Below are 19,468 nucleotides of genomic sequence, written 5' to 3' on the forward strand. Positions count from 1 at the left end.
TCTCGCTGTCTCCATCTGCGCTTACTGCGTTGATGGAGGAGGGGCCTCTGACCACTTCCTCCACCAATTAGTGGGTGAAACAGCTGACGTGATGATGTCATTTCATCACATCAGCAGTGTACTGCAAAGAGTCAGCGCACCAGAGACACCGAAACAGGAGCAGAAGCAGAGGGGGAGGCTATGGGGGTGTTGTGCAGAACATGGGAAGGATATGGGGGTGTCATGCAGCACAAAGGCTATGGGGGTGACAAGCTGCACGTGAGGATGCTATGGGGGTGACATGTAGCACATGGGGAGGCTATGGGGGTAACATGCTGCGTATGGTGAGGCTATGGGGTGACATACTGCACATGAGAAGGCTATGGGGTGACATGCAGCACATGGGGTGGCTTTGGGGGTGTCATGCTGCATATAGGGAGGCTATGGGGTGACATGCAGCATATGGGGAGGCTATGGGGGTGTCATGCTGCATATTTGGTGAGGCTATGGGGGAGTAATGCTGCGCATGGGGAGGTTATTGGGGTGACATGCTGCATTTGTGGAGGCTATTGGGGTTACATGCTGTGCATGTGGATCCTATGGGGGTGACATGCTGCACATTTGCTGATGACACAAAGCTAGGAGGGATAGCTAATACTAGAGGAGAGAGAGAGGATTCAAAAAGATATAAATAAACTGGAGAAGTGGGCAGCAACTAACAGAATGGTTTTTAACAGGGAAAAATTAGTACTACATCTGGGAAATAAAAATGAAAAAAGCATATACAGAATGGGAGGAATAGGCCTAAGCAACAGCACATGTGAAAAAGATTTGGGTATACTAATAGATCACAGACTGAATATGAGTCAACAGTGTGATGCAGCAGCAAAAAAAGCAAATGCAATTCTAGGATGTATTAACAGAAGCATACAGTCTAGATCACGTGAAGTCATTATTTCCCTCTACTCCTGTTTGGTCAGACCTCATCTGGAATATTGTGTCCAGTTTTGGGCACCACATTTTAAAAAAAGACATCAACAAACTGGAGCAAGTTCAGAAAAGAGCAACCAGAATGGTGACCGGTCTGCAAACCCTGTCTTATGAGGAAAGGTTGCAGGATTTGGGAATGTTTAGTTTGCAAAAGAGAAGACTGAGAGGAGACTTAATAGCTGTCTACAAATATCTAAAGGGCTGTCACATTGTAGAAGGATCAACTTTATTCTCATTTGCATAAGGAAAGACTAGAAGCAATGGGATGAAACTGAATGGGAGGAGACACAGATTAGATATTAGAAAAAATTTTTTGACAGAGTGGAACAAGCTGCCACGAGAAGTGATGAGTTCTCCTTCAATGGAAGTCTTCAAACAGAGGCTGGACAGACATCTGACTGGGATGATTTAGCGAATCCTGCTTTGAGCAGGGGGTTGGACCAGATGGCCCAGGAGGTCCTTTCCAACTCTACGATTCTATGATTCCATGATTCATAGGGAGGCTATGGGGGTAACATGCTGCGTATGGTGAGGCTATGGGGTGACATACTGCACATGAGGAGGCTATGGGGTGACATGCAGCACATGGGGAGGCTATGGGGTGTCATGCTGCATATAGGGAGGCTATGTGGGTGACATGCTATGCATGGGGAGGCTATGGAGGTGACATACTGCACATGGGGAGTCATGCTGTACATACGGAGGCTATGGGGGAGTTATGCTTCACATGGGGAGGGTATGCTATGGAGGAGTCATGCTGCCCATGGAGAGGCTATGGGGGAGTCATGCTGTGCATGGGGAGGCTATTGGGGTGACATGCTGTGCATGCGGAGGCTATTGGGGTTACATGCTGCGCATGGGGAGGCTATGGGGTGACGTGCTGCACATGAGGCTATTGGGGTGACATGCAGCACATGGGGAGGCTATGGGGGTGTCATGCTGCACATGGGAAGGCTATGAGCATGACATGGGGAGGCTATGGGGTGACATGCTGCACATGAGAAGGCTATGAGGTGACATGCAGCACATGGAGAAGCTATGAGGGTGTCATGCTGCACATGGGTAGGCTATGGCGGTGTCGTGCAGAACATGCGGAGGCTTTGAGAGTGCTATGTTGCATATGTGGAGGCTGTAGGGGAAACGTAGTAAATGGGGAGGCTGTGGGGGCCTCATACAGTATATGGGGAAGCTGTGGGGGCCTCATGCAGTATATATAGGGAGACTGTGGGGGCCTCATGCAGTATATATAGGGAGACTGTGGGGGCCTCATGCAGTATATATAAGGCTGTGGGGGCCTCATACAATATACAGTATATAGGGAGGCTATATGGGGCTCATGCTGTATATGGGAAGGCTGTGTGAGGCTTATGCTGTATATGGGGAGGCTGTGTGGGGCTCATGCTGTATATGGGGAGGCTGTGTGAGGCTTATGCTGTATATGGGGAGGCTGTGTGGGGCTCATGCTGTATATGGGGAGGCTGTGTGAGGCTTATGCTGTATATGGGGAGGCTGTGTGGGGCTCAAGTATATGTGGGAGACTGTGTGGGACTCAAGCTGTATATGGGGGAGGCTGTGGGACTTATGCTGTATATGGGGGAAGCTGTTTGGGGCTCATGCTGTAAATGGGGGAGGCTGTTTGGGGCTCATGCAGTATATATATGTATGTTGTATGGGGCTCATGCAGTATATACTGTATAGGGAGGTTGTGTGGGGCTCATGCATTATATATAGGGAAACTATGTGGGGCTTATGCAGTATATTTAGGGAGGCTGTGTGGAGCTCATGCAGTATATATGGGGAGACTGTGTGGGGTTCATGCAGGGAGGGGCTGTACTCAGGTTCAAATGATATAAAGGTGCTTCTCACAAAATTAGAATATCATCAAAAAGTTAATATATTTTAGTTCTTCAATACAAAAAGTGAAACTCATATATTCTATAGAGTCATTACAGAGTGATCTATTTCAAGTGTTTATTTCTGTTAATGTTGATGATTATGGCTTACAGCCAATGAAAACCCAAGAGTGATTATCTCAGTAAATTAGAATAAATAACAAAAAACACCTGCAAAGGCTTCCCAATAATTTAAAATGGTCCCTTAGTCTGTTTCAGTAGGCTCCACATTCATGGGGAAGACTGCTGACTTCACAGATGTCCAGAAGGCAGTCACTGACACCCTCCACAAGGAGGGTAAGCCACAAAAAGTTATTGATAAAGAAGCTGGCTGTTCACAGAGTGCTGTATCCAAGCATATAAATGGAAAGTTGAGTGGAAGGAAAAAGTGTGGTAGAAAAAGGTGCACAAGCAACTGGGATACCCGCAGACTTGAAAGGATTGTTAGGAAAAGGCCATTCAAAAATTTGGGGGAGATTCACAAGGAGTGGACTGCTGCTCAAGTCATTGCTTCAAGAGCCACCATACACAGACGTATCCACGACATGGGCTACAAGTATCACATTCCTTGTGTTAAGCCACTCCTGACCAATAGACAAAGCCAGAAACGTCTTACCTGGGCCAAGGTGAAAAAGAACTGGACTGTTGCTCCGTGGTCCAAGGTGTTGTTTTCAGATGAAAGCAAATTTTGTGTTTCATTTGGAAGTCAAGGTCCCAGAGTCTGGAGGAAGAGTGAAGAGGCCACAATCCAAGCTGCTTGAGGTCTAGTGTGAAGTTTCCACAATCAATGATGGTTTGGGGAGCCGTGTCATCTGCTGGTGTAGCTCCACTGTGTTTTATCAAGTCCAAAGTCAGCGTAGCCGTCTACCAGGAAATTTTAGAGCACTTCATGCTTCCCTCTGCCGACAAGCTTTATGGAGATGGAAATTTTATTCTCCAGCCAGACTTGGCACCTGTCCACACTGTCAAAAGTATCAATACCTGGTTTAAAAACAGTGATACTGTGCTTGATTGGCCAGCAAATTTGCTTGACCTTAACCCCATAGAGAATCTATGGGGTATTGTCAAGAGGAAGATGAGAGACACCAGACCCAACAATGCAGACGAGCTGAAGGCTGCTATCAAAACAACCTGGGCTTCCATTACACCTCAGCAATGCCACAGGCTGATCGCCTCCATGCCATGCTGCATCGATGCAGTAATTGATGCAAAAGGAGCCCCGACCAAGTATTGAGCGCATGTACTGAACATACATTTCAGTAGGACAACATTTCAGATTTAAAATTATTTTTCAAGCTGGTGTTATAAAGTATTCTAATTTACTGAGATAATGACTTTTGGGATTTCATTGGCTGTAAGCGATAATCATCAACATTAACAGAAATAAACACTTAGATCACTCTGTAATGACTATATAATATTTGAGTTTCACTTTTTGGATTGAAGAACTGAAATAAATTAACTTTTTGATGATATTCTAATTTGTGAGAAGCACCTGTATAGCGAGATGTCAGCATACTTAATTCTGCTCAATATTAAGGGATACAATTCATATTATTATCAATGATATAATAATTATAATAAAATATATATTTTCCCCTATCCCCATTGTTCTCATTTTATGTATCAACCTTTTGTGTGGCACCGTATCAAAAGCTTTTGAAAAGTCCATGTACACCACGTCCACTGCATTCCCTTGGTCCAGTCCGGAACTTACCTCTTCATGAAAGCTTATCAGATAAGTTTGACAGGAACGGTCCCTTGTAAACCCATGTTGATATTGGGTCATGAGGTTATTCTTCTCCAGATACTCCAGTATAGTATCTCTTAGAAAACCCTCCAGGATTTTATCCACAGTTGAGGTTAAACTTACTGGCCTATAATTTCCAAGTTCAGTTTTTGTCCCCTTTTTGAATATTGGCACCACACTTGCTATACGCCAGTCCTGTGGTACAGATCCTGTTATTATGGAATCTTTAAAGATTAAAAATAATGGTCTATCTATGACTGTGCTTAATTCCTGCAGTACTCGGAGGTGTATCCCATTCGGGCTCTGGGATTTGAACGTATGAAATATATATCTCATGGGAATCAGAAATAGTGCGAACATATAAATCCCTTAAAACAAATTATTTATTTTATACATTAAAAAACACCTATCCCAGTGAAAAATGGCCAATGCCAAAAATAACCAGACCTACACTGGGATGCTACATAGCCCTACTTTTAGGCTCACTGATACCTTCCTAGCCGTGGAGGTTGGCACCCTAAAAACGAGAATTGGCGCCCCCACTCAACGTGGACTATCCCTCACTCCCCTACCAGTCCCTATTCAGACAGGAGGGAAAACAATAATCTGATAGTGCAGAAATGAAACTTCAGAATGCCCTATGCTCAAGCAAAACCTCAAACAATTGATGTTATCTTGATAAAACCCCCACACAGGGGTATATTAACCAATAAATTGCTTGTCATATGTAGGTATGCCCTTATGATATTATAGCAATGAACATTAAAGTTGCCTTAGGCTACAGTAGGACCCCAGGATACTATTAAAGATAAAAAATCTAATACCTCCACATCATGACCATATGTGACAGACTAATATGTCCAACAGACAGATAATACAAACTAACCCCTCTCAAGGGTATATTCTGAATCATAGTATAATAAACAAAGTCACTTATCATGTGCAGGTCAACCCCGACGCGTTTCCCCGCATGTAGCGGTTCATCAGGAGGATCAATCAATAAACGTCATATCCATATATGATACCCATATGATGCATGATGGCACCGGTGGTCAGAAATGGGTGGATTTAAATAACCCCCATGATGCAAAGCCACAAGTCAGCCCCACCCATTATCAGGTGGGCAAATCACGTATGAGAAGGTAGTTATAGCCCCAATACATCCACATGATACCGTAGATAGTAGCCGCCCTCGGCTTCAGCAACTCACGTCATCACAACCGCCTCCGATATATAGCGGGTGGATAGAGCCCCCACGTGCGCTCCACAATGGAGCGCATCCAAGATGGCGCCAGCGTCCCACGTCATCAAAACCGCCTCAGGTACATAGCGGGTGGATAGAGCCCCGGCGTGCGCTCCACAATGGAGCGCATCCAAGATGGCGTCGGGACTTACGGTTTGGGCGCATCCAAAATGGCGCCGAGACTTCCGGTTTCAACAGACTTAGTTAGGCTCCAATACCAGCATTCATTTTGCCCTCAACCAGAGGGAGGAGCAAAGAGTATATGAATCACATGGCGGGGCACACCAATAATGGCGTCGGGCCTTCCGGCCCCAATCTCAATGATCCCGCCTCCATGGCTACCATAGGGAAATAAGACGCTGAACAGAGCAAATGGTACAAGATATTCAAAAGTATAAAGTTTATGATTATATCGCTCATTTATACTAGTATACCACCAGCTGACTATTATTGGAAGACAATATTGGGGATAAAAAATTCTATATAAAGATGAAAATCAGAAACCAATATAATAAATACATACCGCTTTTCAATGCAGTGTATGCCTAAAAGGCATCCTCAGATATGCCCTTCAGATAAAAACCCCCCATTAATCCAGAACATATATATATGTATTAGGGAACAGTCGCCATATCAGGCATACTTTTATTCCATTATATGAAGCAGGTATATGACATGCACTCATTCATCCCGTCTGGGAAGAGGGACTGTAACCTGAAAATCCACTCGCATTCCCTTCTCAGGATTATGTTATCCAGGTTACCTCCCCTCACTTTCGGCTTTATTAATTCAATCATAGTGAAGGAGATGTCGCTCACACAGCCTTGGTGTACTGCATTCATGTGTCTTGCGACCGGGGTATCTCTCTTATTTTTGATATCCCCCAAATGCTCCCCCACCCTAACCCTGAATTCCCTAGTGGTCTTACCCACATAGTCCCTGGGACATGTGCATGTGGCTTTATAAACCAGACCTGTAGATCTACAATTACCAAAATCTCTAATGTAGAAGGTTCTCCCATTATATGAGCTCGTAAAGGTTTTACATTGCAACATATATTTACACCTGGAGCAATTACCGCATTTAAAAAAACCAAGGGGTCTTCTATCTAGCCATGTAACCGCCCCCCTTGGCCTTTGATACAAACTATGGACAAGCCTATCTCCAACAGACCTCCCCTTCCTATATGTAACACTTGGTTTCTGTGTTACAAGACCTCTCAAGTTGGGGTCAGCTAGCAAGATACCCCAATGTTTTTTGAGGACATGATATACTTTATCCGCCTGAGCATCATAAGTACCAATAAGCCTTACAATATTTTCATTTATATCATTCCTGGGTCCTTTTTTCTGAAGCAAAGAATGTCTGTCACTTACTAACGCCTCACGTTGCGGTCTATCCAATACCTGTGGGGGGTACCCTCTCATCTTAAACCTATTATATAGGTCCTTAGATTGTCTTCTATAAGAGTTTAAATCAGAGCAGTTCCTTCGGATCCTCAGGAACTGCCCCTTAGGGATCCCCTTCTTCAATAGCTCTGGGTGATGGCTTGTCCATCTCAAAAGATGATTAGTGGCGGTTGGCTTCCTATATGTGCAAGTGCTGATACCTCCATCAGCCATTTTAGCAATCGTCAAGTCAAGGAAATTAATGCTGTGCATATGACATTCATATGTAAATTTAAGTCCCACTGAGTTAACGTTAATAAGCTCGATAAAGCGGTTAAATTCAGCCTCTGGGCCAGACCAGAATATCAATATATCATCAATATATCTGGCCCAGAGGCTGAGGAATGGAATCCACCACTCATCCTCATCTCCAAATATGACAGTCTCCTCCCACCAGCCCAGGAAGATATTTGCATAACTGGGGGCACAAGGGCTCCCCATTGCAGTCCCCCTGAGCTGGTGGAAGTACCTGGAGTCAAAAAGAAAATAATTCCTAGTAAGGACAAATTTCAGCAAATCCTTAACAAATAGGTTGTGTGCCCGACATTCTACTGCTCTGGTTCGCAGAAAATGAGTGACTGCTTCAAGTCCCCATCTATGTGGGATACAACTGTATAGTGCCTCCACATCAATGGATGCTAACATGGTGTTTTCTTCAAGCGTAACCCCTTCAAGTAAATTTAATAAGTGCGATGTGTCACGTACATATGAGGGAAGTGCTGCCACAAACGGCCTTAAAATCCTATCCAAATCGACACCACTGTTCTGGGTCAAAGAGTCTATGCCTGAAACAATAGGCCGACCCTTTAGTGGATCCAGCCCTTTGTGCACTTTTGGTAATGCATAAAACGTTGCAATCACAGGCGCCTTAGGTAACAAAAACTGAAACTCATTATCCGATATTAACTTATTAAGCCTTGCCTCATCCAAGATTATCAATAGTTCTTTCTTATATTCCTTTGTCGGGTCGCCATGCAACACCTCATATGTATCATCATGATTTAACAAAGAGTAGCACATCGCACATTAGATATACTAGTATAAATGAGCGATATAATCATAAACTTTATACTTTTGAATATCTTGTACCATTTGCTCTGTTCAGCGTCTTATTTCCCTATGGTAGCCATGGAGGCGGGATCATTGGGATTGGGGCCGGAAGGCCCGACGCCATTATTGGTGTGCCCCGCCATGTGATTCATATACTCTTTGCTCCTCCCTCTGGTTGAGGGCAAAATGAATGCTGGTATTGGAGCCTAACTAAGTCTGTTGAAACCGGAAGTCTCGGCGCCATTTTGGATGCGCCCAAACCGTAAGTCCCGACGCCATCTTGGATGCGCTCCATTGTGGAGCGCACGCCGGGGCTCTATCCACCCGCTATGTACCTGAGGCGGTTTTGATGACGTGGGACGCTGGCGCCATCTTGGATGCGCTCCATTGTGGAGCGCACGTGGGGGCTCTATCCACCCGCTATATATCGGAGGCGATTGTGATGACGTGAGTTGCTGACGCCGAGGGCAGCTACTATCTACGGTATCATGTGGATGTATTGGGGCTATCACTACCTTCTCATACGTGATTTGCCCACCTGATAATGGGTGGGGCTGACTTGTGGCTTTGCATCATGGGGGTTATTTAAATCCAGCCATTTCTGACCACCGGTGCCATCATGCATCATCTGGGTATCATATATGGATATGATGTTTATTGATTGATCCTCCTGATGAACCGCTACATGCGGGGAAACGCGTCGGGGTTGACCTGCACATAAGTGACTTTGTTTATTATACTATGATTCAGAATATACCCTTGAGAGGGGTTAGTTTGTATTATCTGTCTGTTGGACATATTAGTCTGTCACATATGGTCATGATGTGGAGGTATTAGATTTTTTATCTTTAATATTATCCTGGGGTCCTATTCTAGCCTAAGGCAACTTTAATGTTCATTGCTATAGTATCATAAGGGCATACCTACATATGACAAGCAATTTATTGGTTAATACACCCCTGTGTGGGGGTTTTATCAAGATAACATCAATTGTTTGAGGTTTTGCTTGAGCATAGGGCATTCTGAAGTTTCATTTCTGCACTATCAGATTATTGTTTTCCCTCCTGTCTGAATAGGGACTGGTAGGGGAGTGAGGGATAGTCCACGTTGAGTGGGGGCGCCAATTCTCGTTTTTAGGGTGCCAACCTCCACGGCTAGGAAGGTATCAGTGAGCCTAAAAGTAGGGCTATGTAGCATCCCAGTGTAGGTCTGGTTATTTTTGGCATTGGCCATTTTTCACTGGGATAGGTGTTTTTTAATGTAGAAAATAAATAATTCGTTTTAAGGGATTTATATGTTCGCACTGGCTCTGGGATTTGTCAATTTTAATGATTTTTAGATGCTGTCGTACTTCCTGCTGGGTTAAGCAGCTTACATTTAATGGAGAATTTTTTTTTTAACACTGATCATGTTATCCATCATGGGATTTTCTTGTGTAAGTTTTATAGTTTTTGTAGCTGTTTAAGTGTATTCACATCAGGGCACCTCGCTGGATTGTATGTTATCATAGTGATGCTTATTTTTTGTTGTTAAACCTATAAAAGACAGAAAAGAAAAAGTAGCCGAATAAGAAACTGACGAATAAGAAACCAACATCAGTCTCGTCTTTCTGGTTTGGTGTTGAAGTGTAGTCTGAATTAGTAGCAGTTGGTTGGTTGGCTTAGTGTTTCTGGGATGCATTTACGGACAGCTCAGCTGTCTAGTCTGGTGCAGGGGCATGCTGAAGCTGTCAATACGTTGATTGACAGCTCAGCCATCCAATCTGAGACTGGAAGGCACTGGCTGTCTCCAGGTGTTCATTGTACCAGGTGATTGCCAGGCTACTGAACTGGGCTGTAACTCCCAGACCTCTGCCAGACGTGTATTCAGCTACTGTGTGGTTTGTCTGTATGTGCCTTGCATTCTGTTCGTAGATGTTTTGTTGCCTGACCTTGGACCTCATTCTGACCATCTATCTATTTAACCCCTTCCACTCTGATTCGCTATACTCCTGGTATTCTGACCTCGCAACATTACCTGACTACGTCTTTGCCTCCTTCTCCTGTTTATAACGTACCTTCCTGGCTTTTGACCTCGGACTCCTTGACTATCCCTTCTGATGACTTGGTTGAGAGAAGTGATTCAGCGTCACATACCCATTTGGTTTGTCCCTCCTGTTGTTCCCTTGAATTCCACTAAGTTGTTTTGTGAGTGTATTTGTATTATTTGTAGTTTTCTTTTATCCCTGTCTGTTAGGTTTGTTATCCTACACACTTCTGTCCCATACCTCCCAGGATGGGGGAGGAAACAGATCAGTATCAGGGGTGGATTAAGGGTAGCCAGGGCCCCGGGCTGTTCAGACTCTGTGGGCCCCCCGATCATGTGACGGGGTCATGTGATGGGGTCATGCGACGGAGTCATGGAGGTCAGTGCCCAGAGATGGCTTACATAATGAGGACAAGCCGCGGGCAAACAATAGCCACAGAAGAAATGGACATCTAATCCGAAAAATGCCGCGCTTCTGCCAGGCGGCTGCTGCATCACCAGGTCATTAATATCTCAGGGAGAAGACAATGGGAGAGGGAATCCCCACACCAAAGAGGCATTTCACTCCCCCAGCAGCAAATCAATGACTGAAGCCTGGAACTCTGTGAGCAGTGTCACAATCAGTGGCCACAGACAAGATCTGCTAGCCACATGGAGAATACAGCTGGCCCATCAACCCATCACCCCAGAAGCCATCACAGACTTGTACTGGGGATGAGCGATGTGCATGGATCTATAGATCTGGGGGATCTCCTCCAGAACCAGAGACCATTGTGCTCCCGGGAGATCAGTGCCTGGTAACATGCATGACAGGGGCATGTGGCCCCACAGGACAGGGAGCAGGGGCATCACAGGGGCAGGGGGTCCCACAGGACAGGGAACAGGGGCAGGGGGTGCCACAGGACAGGGAGCAGGGGCATCACAGGGGCAGGGGGTGGCACAGGACAGGAAGCAGGGGCATCACAGTGGAAGGGGATGCCACAGGACAGGGAGCGGGGGCATCACAGTGGAAAGGGATGCCACAGGACAGGGAGCGGGGGCATCACAGCGGAAGGAGGTGCCACAGGACAGGGAGCAGGGGCATCACAGGGGAAGTGGGTGCCACAGGACAGGGAGCAGGGGCATCACAGGGGAAGGGGGTGCCACAGGACAGGGAGCAGGGGCATCACAGGGGAAGGAGGTGCCACAGGACAGGGAGCAGGGGCATCACAGGGGAAGGGGGTGCCACAGGACAGGGAGCAGGGGCATCACAGGGGAAGGGGGTGCCACAGGACAGGGAGCAGGGGCATCACAGGGGAAGGCGGTGCCACAGGACAGGGAGCAGGGGCATCACAGGGGAAGGCGGTGCCACAGGACAGGGAGCAGGGGCATCACAGGGGAAGGGGGTGCCACAGGACAGGGAGCAGGGGCATCACAGGGAAGGAGGTGCCACAGGACAGGGAGCAGGGGCATCACAGGGGAAGAGGGTGCCACAGGACAGGGAGCAGGGGCATCACAGGGGAAGGGGGTGCCACAGGACAGAGAGTAGGAGCATCACAGCGGCAGGGGGTGCCACAGGACAGGGAGCAGGGGAATCAGAGGGACAGGGGGTCCCACAGGACAGGGGCATCACAAGGGTAGGTGGCTCCATGGGGCAGGAGACAGGGGGTCCCATGGGGGCAGAGGGTTCCACAGGACAGGGGGCAGGCAGCACCACATCACAATGCTCCTCTGTGCCCCCCACTCTGCACTGGCACTGCCTGGGGCATCATCCGCCCCTGCCACTACTACAAGGCTGGCAGCAGGTTCAGCACAGTTTGTGGCACCATAGCCAAGCTTGTCCTCCAGGGCCCTGCTCACACTGACGTGGGGGCCACACTTTTACCTGTGGACAGGTGTCCCTCTGACCTTCCAGCACCATTCCTAAGCTCGTTACCTTGGCAGTTCCGGCAGTCCAGTTCTTGTTCCGTTGCCATTGCCGTTCTGGCTCGGTGTCAGGCAGCCACCCTCTTCCTCCCTCCCCCGGGCTACGGGGCGTGACATCACCGCTGCACAAGAGCCACCTCTCTCATGCTGTCTGTCGGCTCAATATGCGGGGCACAGGAAACGGGTGACGTCACTGGGAGGGGGTGAGCAGAGGGCAGACGCGCTGGTCACGTGATGTGTGTGTACGTCTCTCTGCTTGTGAATGTGTCAGGTGCTGCTGGGGAGGAGGCAGACGGGTCGGCGCGTCCTCTCACTAACCGCTGGTGCCAGTGGTGGATTATAATGGGGCAATTTACCCTGGGCTGGTGGGCCCCTCCACACCACTGGGCCCTGGGCTACCGCCCAGATTGACCTCATTATAATCCGCAACTGATCAGTATGCATATAGGTGCATTGCTACATACATGTTATACACACACAGCTCTGCTATATACTTGTCATACACGCACAGCTCTGCTATACAGTACACGTCATACAGACGCAGCTCTGCTACATACATGTCATACACGTCTCTGTTCCATACTCACAGTATACACTCATGGCTCCGCTCCGTACACCTCGTATCACACGGCTCCGCTCAGTACTTGTACACACACGCAGCTCCAGTCCATACTCCTTGTACACACATGGCTCAACCAGCACAGTAGAGTCCACCACCCCCGGGTTAGCCCCCCCTTAGTGAGAATCTTTGTTAGATCCGGTTTGATCAACCCGGGGGGTGGTGTAGAGCCCTGCATACACTGAGGCCCCTGATCATGTGACCCCTGACTCCTCCCCTCCTGTGACCTCATCCCAGGTCCTGTGCGCACAGAGCAGCCATATATGTGGTGTGCTGCTCTGCAGGTGGAGGTAGGTGCTGGAGATTCCCCATTACTGGGCCATTCCCGGAGATAGCGCCCCCTGCAGGTGGAGGTAGGTGCTGGAGATTCCCCATTACTGGGCTGCACAGGGGACATTAACCCCCTCAGTGCTGTGGTCCCTTTCCAGTAGACAGAACGTGTTCCCGTCTGTGTCGCTCTATCAGGGTCTCTGTCTGTATTGGATTACATTGGGTCATTTCCCCCCTGACGGCGCTCGCTGCTCTGTTACTGTACAGTCTCCATTATGGCCGTCCCCTGCTCCATGTTGTCACTGTCAGGAGATATTAATGTTCTATCATTATATTACTGACGTCCCCGGTTCTGCCATCCCAATCTCTGTGGATGTTCCCAGCACTTTATAATTTTGTGTCTTGTTTTTATGAAATATTTAATAAAGACTCAGATATTTTAAATTTGTTCCGTGTTTTTGGTGCTGGATTGGAGATATTCTGTGATAAATCTCTGTGTGTGACTATAGTGGGACTGTGTGTTATACCGGGGGCAGGACGGGGCCATGACTGGATGTAGTGATCATGTGAAGCCGGTAACAGCTCCGGAGATTTCTTACACGGGATCTTTATGATGTTACATCGTCATCTTCTCCCCATTCAGGTCCCTACAATATCGGATCCTCTCAGTGGAGATCTTCTATATAAGAGAATTCTCCTGAGTGACCCTACAAGGATGGATAGGGACAGGGACAAGATGGCGGAGAGGATATTACACCTCACCCTAGAGATCCTCTTCCGGCTTACTGGAGAGGTGAGAGATTCTGATGATGTCACATTACATCATTCTTATCTATGGGAATAACAGATGGACAGAACTGGAGAAGTGAGGACTCTGGAAATGTCTGTAGTGAGGTTTATTAATGTGTCTCTCCATAACCAGGATTACACAGTAGTGAAGAAGACCTCTAGTGAGCGCTGTCAGGCCCCTGTGTCTGAGGGATGGGGAAGACCCCTGAGCCCAATCACGGGGCCTCCACCTCACCCCCTGATACATGAGGACATCAATGACCAGAAGATCCTAGAACTCACCTACAAGATGATTGAGCTGCTGACAGGAGAGGTGACACTGCTGGGAATGCTGGGACATTATACAGTAACGCTATGGAGGGATCGGGGGGGATGACGGTATCATTGTATGTGTCAGGTTCCTATAAGGTGTCAGGATGTCACCGTCTATTTCTCCATGGAGGAGTGGGAGTATTTAGAAGGACACAAAGATCTGTACAAGGACGTCATGATGGAGGTTCCCCAGCCCCTCACATCACCAGGTAATAGACAGGACTAAATACACACGGCCTATAATTATCTGTATGTACAGAATGAATTCAGTCCCTGTATGTGTTTCCTCCAGTTCTATCCAGTGAGAGGACAACACCAGAGAGATGTCCCCCTCCTCTTCTTCCACAGGACTGTAAGCAAGAAGATCCCAATGTTCCTCAGGATCATCAGGTAGATGGAGAGAAGGTGTCATGAGATCTCCCCTATGATGTGTAGATGGCTGTGAGGGTCTTGTGTTCAGTCTTGTTTTATTCACCAGTATTATACACTGAGTGGACAATTTATTAGACACATTTCCTGACTGGAGCTTTTCTGTATAGAAATTAGACCCGTAATTCTGGAGCACAGCAGAAAAAGTATTGAATAATTTTCTGTCCACATTGGAATGGTAAAATTATGCTATCTGAGTAACTTGAATTTTTTTACATACATAGTGTTGACCATGCGCTGTGAAATTTATGATCAAAGAAAACTATTATTTATTTCGTTTTACAATTTATTGATAAAAAGAAGAGTCCACCAAAACTTGAGCACAACTGTCGATCAGTGATCAGCCCTCATCCACTGCAGGATATACACAGTGATGTGGTTGAAATGGAAAAATCGATAATTGACAGCAAAAATTGTCCTTTGGTTGAATATCAACACTGACTCTTATCAGTTAAGTGCACTACTAATCAGAGCACAGTGACTGATCAGAATGACATATGGAGCTGGTGTAAGTGGAAAAAATATAGCTGGAAATAATGCCGTGTGCCAAAAATTGAGCATATGTAGGATGAAATTGGGAGGAGGTGGAGAGGGGGATTGGAAGACTATGAGATTTAAGAAATATGAGATGAGATCAGGAAAGATATTAATGATGGTTGATCAAAGCACACAGTGTCGGTTACAGATTGCAGCATACATCTGAAGATCCACCTGCCTCCAGTTTTCAAAGAGGGTCATAGAGAGAAGCTTAATATTTTATAGAACTGCTATGCATGACAAACTCAGTGAAACATGACATGGACAGGTTGAGCTAGTTTCACACTAGCATTTATTTCCTGCAGCGCACGGCGCCGCTAAGCCCCACCCCCTCCCGGCTCCCTGCCCGCCCCATCCGGTCATCGGCGCCTACTAGCGCACATGGGCGCTTGCGATCTGCGCACCCTATCTTTAGCATAGGGCGCGCAGATCGTGCGCTAGCAGGATTTTGCCGTGCGCTGCGCACTTTTGAAGGTGCGCCGAGCGCGCCGAAATGCAACATGCTGCGTTCCGCACACACGGACGCACCTTCAAATGTGCGCAGCGCACGGCAAAATCCTGCTAGCGCACGATCTGCGCACCCTATGCTAAAGATAGGGTGCGCAGATCGCAAGCGCCCATATGCGCTAGTAAGCGCCGATGACCGGATGGGGCGGGCAGGGAGCCGGGAGGGGACGGGGCTTAGCGGTGCCGTGCGCTGCGGGAAATAAACGCTAGTGTGAAACTAGTCTAAACAGTCACTTGGTTCTTTTGTCCAGATTACCTAATTGCAACCTTGAATGAAGCACAGAGTAGACAGACCTCATCTGCTAATAAGAGTCCAAGCTTTGGTGTTGGGGATAAAATGTGGTTATCCAATAAAAATATCAAACGCAAGATTTCTTCAGCCAAGTTGGGGCCCAAATGTATTTGACCATAAAGAGATAGTTGAGGATGGTATTCCGGCAGCCTTCTGACTTCAACTTTCTCCATCCTTTTGGATACATAATGTATCCTTCTTTTTCTGTTACGATAAGAGGTAACTTGGAGTATGAAGTGCAAAAAATTCTTGAGTCCCGTACTTTGAGAGTTTTTTTGCATTATCTGGTTCACTAGAGAGGCCATGATTCAGAGAAGAGATACTGGGCTCTAGCTAGTAACATCAACGTTGATAACCTGATCAGGAAATTTGACCAATCTTTTTCTGACAAGCCCGGACTAAAGAGTTTGGAGGATACTCTTAAAAGACGAAGTACTGTAAAATCTCTACTTACAACTGCTTCATCGATGTCTGCGTTTGTCAGTAGGTGCCACCTAATTTCATCCCCTGGTGATGGTGGATACATCTTGGCCAGAATCTCTAGGTAGTGCAGGCACTGTCCAGCCAGGGATACTAATGTAGCTGGAACTCGTGTACTACCCAGCCAGATAGAATGGGTGTGAGTGCTGTTCATCATCTCAGTAGGTGTTATCAGCTCCCTGCTCTGGTCATTGGTGCAGTAACACACCATACTTTAACTCCAATCCTACTGCTGAGAATTGACAGGTGTTGAGCTTAGTTTACCTTTGACATCTCTGGTTCTATTCCTGCTGATATCCTAATTCTGACCCAGCTTGATCCTGACTTTGTTTTTTCTTTCATCCCTCATTACTTTGACCGTAGCATGTCTGACTTTGTTTTTAACTGTCCTCCTGATATCTGACCTTGGCGATTCCTTTGGCTACAAATTGTCTCATAATTTTGTTCTTGGTTTGGCCTTTCAGTTAGTGACCTGGGTAGTTTGACTGTCCTGACTTCAGGCTTGGTTTGTCATCAAGTTGCTGCTCCGTGGATGCAACTCAGGGGTCCCATTGTAACTCCAAATCTGTGGAAGCCTGGGGTTCATCTAAGACCTATTGGATGGTTTGGCGAGTGTCAAGTCTGTCTGAGGTTACCTTTTAAGTTGACTGCCTCTGACAGACGTTACTTGTGTTTTGGGTTGTTTTTGCATTTCAGAGATTGACCAGATAAAATTGACTGTGATCGCTAATCAGGGGAGCACATAAGTCCCCAGGTGATAACTGGATATGGCCTGCTGACAGGGAGAGCAGTCAGTTTTACTCAAGTCACTGCGTGGTTAAATATGATGGCTGCTTGTTAGTGCTCTGTGCATTTACAGTGCTTTGTGGGAACTCCTTACCTGCATATAGTACATGTATGGAAGATGTGTGGGGGTTGTAAATGGAACCTGACAAGTGAATCATGCTTCACAAACCATGAGCTGCATAAATCAGAACCTGACTGCAGCCAAGTACAGTGGGGCAAAAAAGTATTTAGTCAGTCAGCAATAGTGCAAGTTCCACCACTTAAAAAGATGAGAGGCGTCTGTAATTTACATCATAGGTAGACCTCAACTATGGGAGACAAACTGAGAAAAAAAAATCCAGAAAATCACATTGTCTGTTTTTTTTTCATTTTATTTGCATATTATGGTGGAAAATAAGTATTTGGTCAGAAACAAAATTTCATCTCAATACTTTGTGATATATCCTTTGTTGGCAATGACAGAGGTCAAATGTTTTCTGTAAGTCTTCACAAGGTTGCCACACACTGTTGTTGGTATGTTGGCCCATTCCTCCATGCAGATCTCCTCTAGAGCATTGATGTTTTTGGCTTTTCGCTTGGCAACACGGACTTTCAATTCCCTCCAAAGGTTTTCTATAGGGTTGAGATCTGGAGACTGGCTAGGCCACTCCAGGACCTTGAAATGCTTCTTACGAAGCCACTCCTTCGTTGCCCTGGCGGTGTGCTTTGGATCATTGTCATGTTGAAAGACCCAGCCACGTTTCATCTTCAATGCCCTTGCTGATGGAAGGAGGTTTGCACTCAAAATCTCACGATACATGGCCCCATTCATTCTTTCATGTACCCGGATCAGTCCTCCTGGCCCCTTTGCAGAGAAACAGCCCCAAAGCATGATGTTTCCACCACCATGCTTTACAGTAGGTATGGTGTTTGATGGATGCAACTCAGTATTCTTTTTCCTCCAAACACGACAAGTTGTGTTTCTACCAAACAGTTCCAGTTTGGTTTCATCAGACCATAGGACATTCTCCCAAAACTCCTCTGGATCATCCAAATGCTCTCTAGCAAACTTCAGACGGGCCCGGACATGTACAGGCTTAAGCAGTGGGACACGTCTGGCACTGCAGGATCTGAGTCCATGGTGGCATAGTGTGTTACTTATGGTAGGCCTTGTTACATTGGTCCCAGCTCTCTGCAGTTCATTCACTAGGTCCCCCCGCGTGGTTCTGGGATTTTTGCTCACCGTTCTTGTGATCATTCTGACCCCACGGGGTGGGATTTTGCGTGGAGCACCAGATCAAGGGAGATTATCAGTGGTCTTGTATGTCTTCCATTTTCTAATTATTGCTCCCACAGTTGATTTCTTCACTCCAAGCTGGTTGGCTATTGCAGATTCAGTCTTCCCAGCCTGGTGCAGGGCTACAATTTTGTTTCTGGTGTCCTTTGACAGCTCTTTGGTCTTCACCATAGTGGAGTTTGGAGTCAGACTGTTTGAGGGTGTGCACAGGTGTCTTTTTATATTGATAACAAGTTTAAACAGGTGCCATTACTACAGGTAATGAGTGGAGGAAAGAGGAGACTCTTAAAGAAGAAGTTACAGGTCTGTGAGAGCCAGAAATCTTGATTGCTTGTTTCTGACCAAATACTTATTTTCCACCATAATATGCAAATAAAATGAAAAAAAACAGACAATGTGATTTTCTGGATTTTTTTTTCTCAGTTTGTCTCCCATAGTTGAGGTCTACCTATGATGTAAATTACAGACGCCTCTCATCTTTTTAAGTGGTGGAACTTGCACTATTGCTGACTGACTAAATACTTTTTTGCCCCACTGTATATTCTTCTCAGATATGCTCCAAGGTTTCACAGAAAACTTGGTTTAAAGATTGGGTAGGGACTTTAAGGAGAAATAAGAAATGAGACTAGTCTGGCATCTTCCCTGGCAAGCTTCTCTCCGCACCGCTCTATTAGATTAATAGATCTCTTCCTATGTACACAATTAGATAGAGCAGTGTAGAGAGAAGCCGGTCAGGGGTGCCGAAACATTTCAGAGAGAAACATACCTGGCTGCAATTGTGCAGCCAAGATCTGAGTCTCACTGCCCGCGGTTTCTAAAGCATAAATCACGTGATGGTTCTTTTTAAAGTTGCATCATTAACTGTGATTAATTTCTCCGGTTCTGCTGT

At 46.5% G+C, this 19,468-nt stretch overlaps 1 protein-coding gene across 16 annotated transcripts in view; it reads left to right on the forward strand.

The window, feature by feature from the left end:
- LOC141050961 (uncharacterized) overlaps positions 1-19,468 on the forward strand; it is a 292,974-nt gene that overhangs the window by 259,037 nt on the left and 14,469 nt on the right. The window contains exons 1-5 of one of the 16 annotated variants that reach the window (XM_073547700.1): positions 12,840-13,191; positions 13,815-13,964; positions 14,094-14,273; positions 14,358-14,481; positions 14,565-14,662. The exons of 13 other annotated variants lie outside the window; for them this stretch is intronic. In XM_073547700.1, the coding sequence (XP_073403801.1) occupies positions 13,165-13,191; positions 13,815-13,964; positions 14,094-14,273; positions 14,358-14,481; positions 14,565-14,662 (579 nt within the window). In that variant the 5' untranslated portion in view covers positions 12,840-13,164. Of the gene's footprint in view, positions 1-12,839; positions 13,192-13,814; positions 13,965-14,093; positions 14,274-14,357; positions 14,482-14,564; positions 14,663-19,468 lie in introns of those variants that run through there. 2 more of the 16 variants (XM_073547699.1, XM_073547705.1) reach the window with 2 other exon arrangements.

The sequence above is a fragment of the Dendrobates tinctorius genome, unplaced genomic scaffold, assembly GCF_039654945.1.
Source record: "Dendrobates tinctorius isolate UK_male_01 unplaced genomic scaffold, ASM3965494v1 ptg000155l, whole genome shotgun sequence".
NCBI classification, from domain to species: domain Eukaryota; kingdom Metazoa; phylum Chordata; class Amphibia; order Anura; family Dendrobatidae; genus Dendrobates; species Dendrobates tinctorius.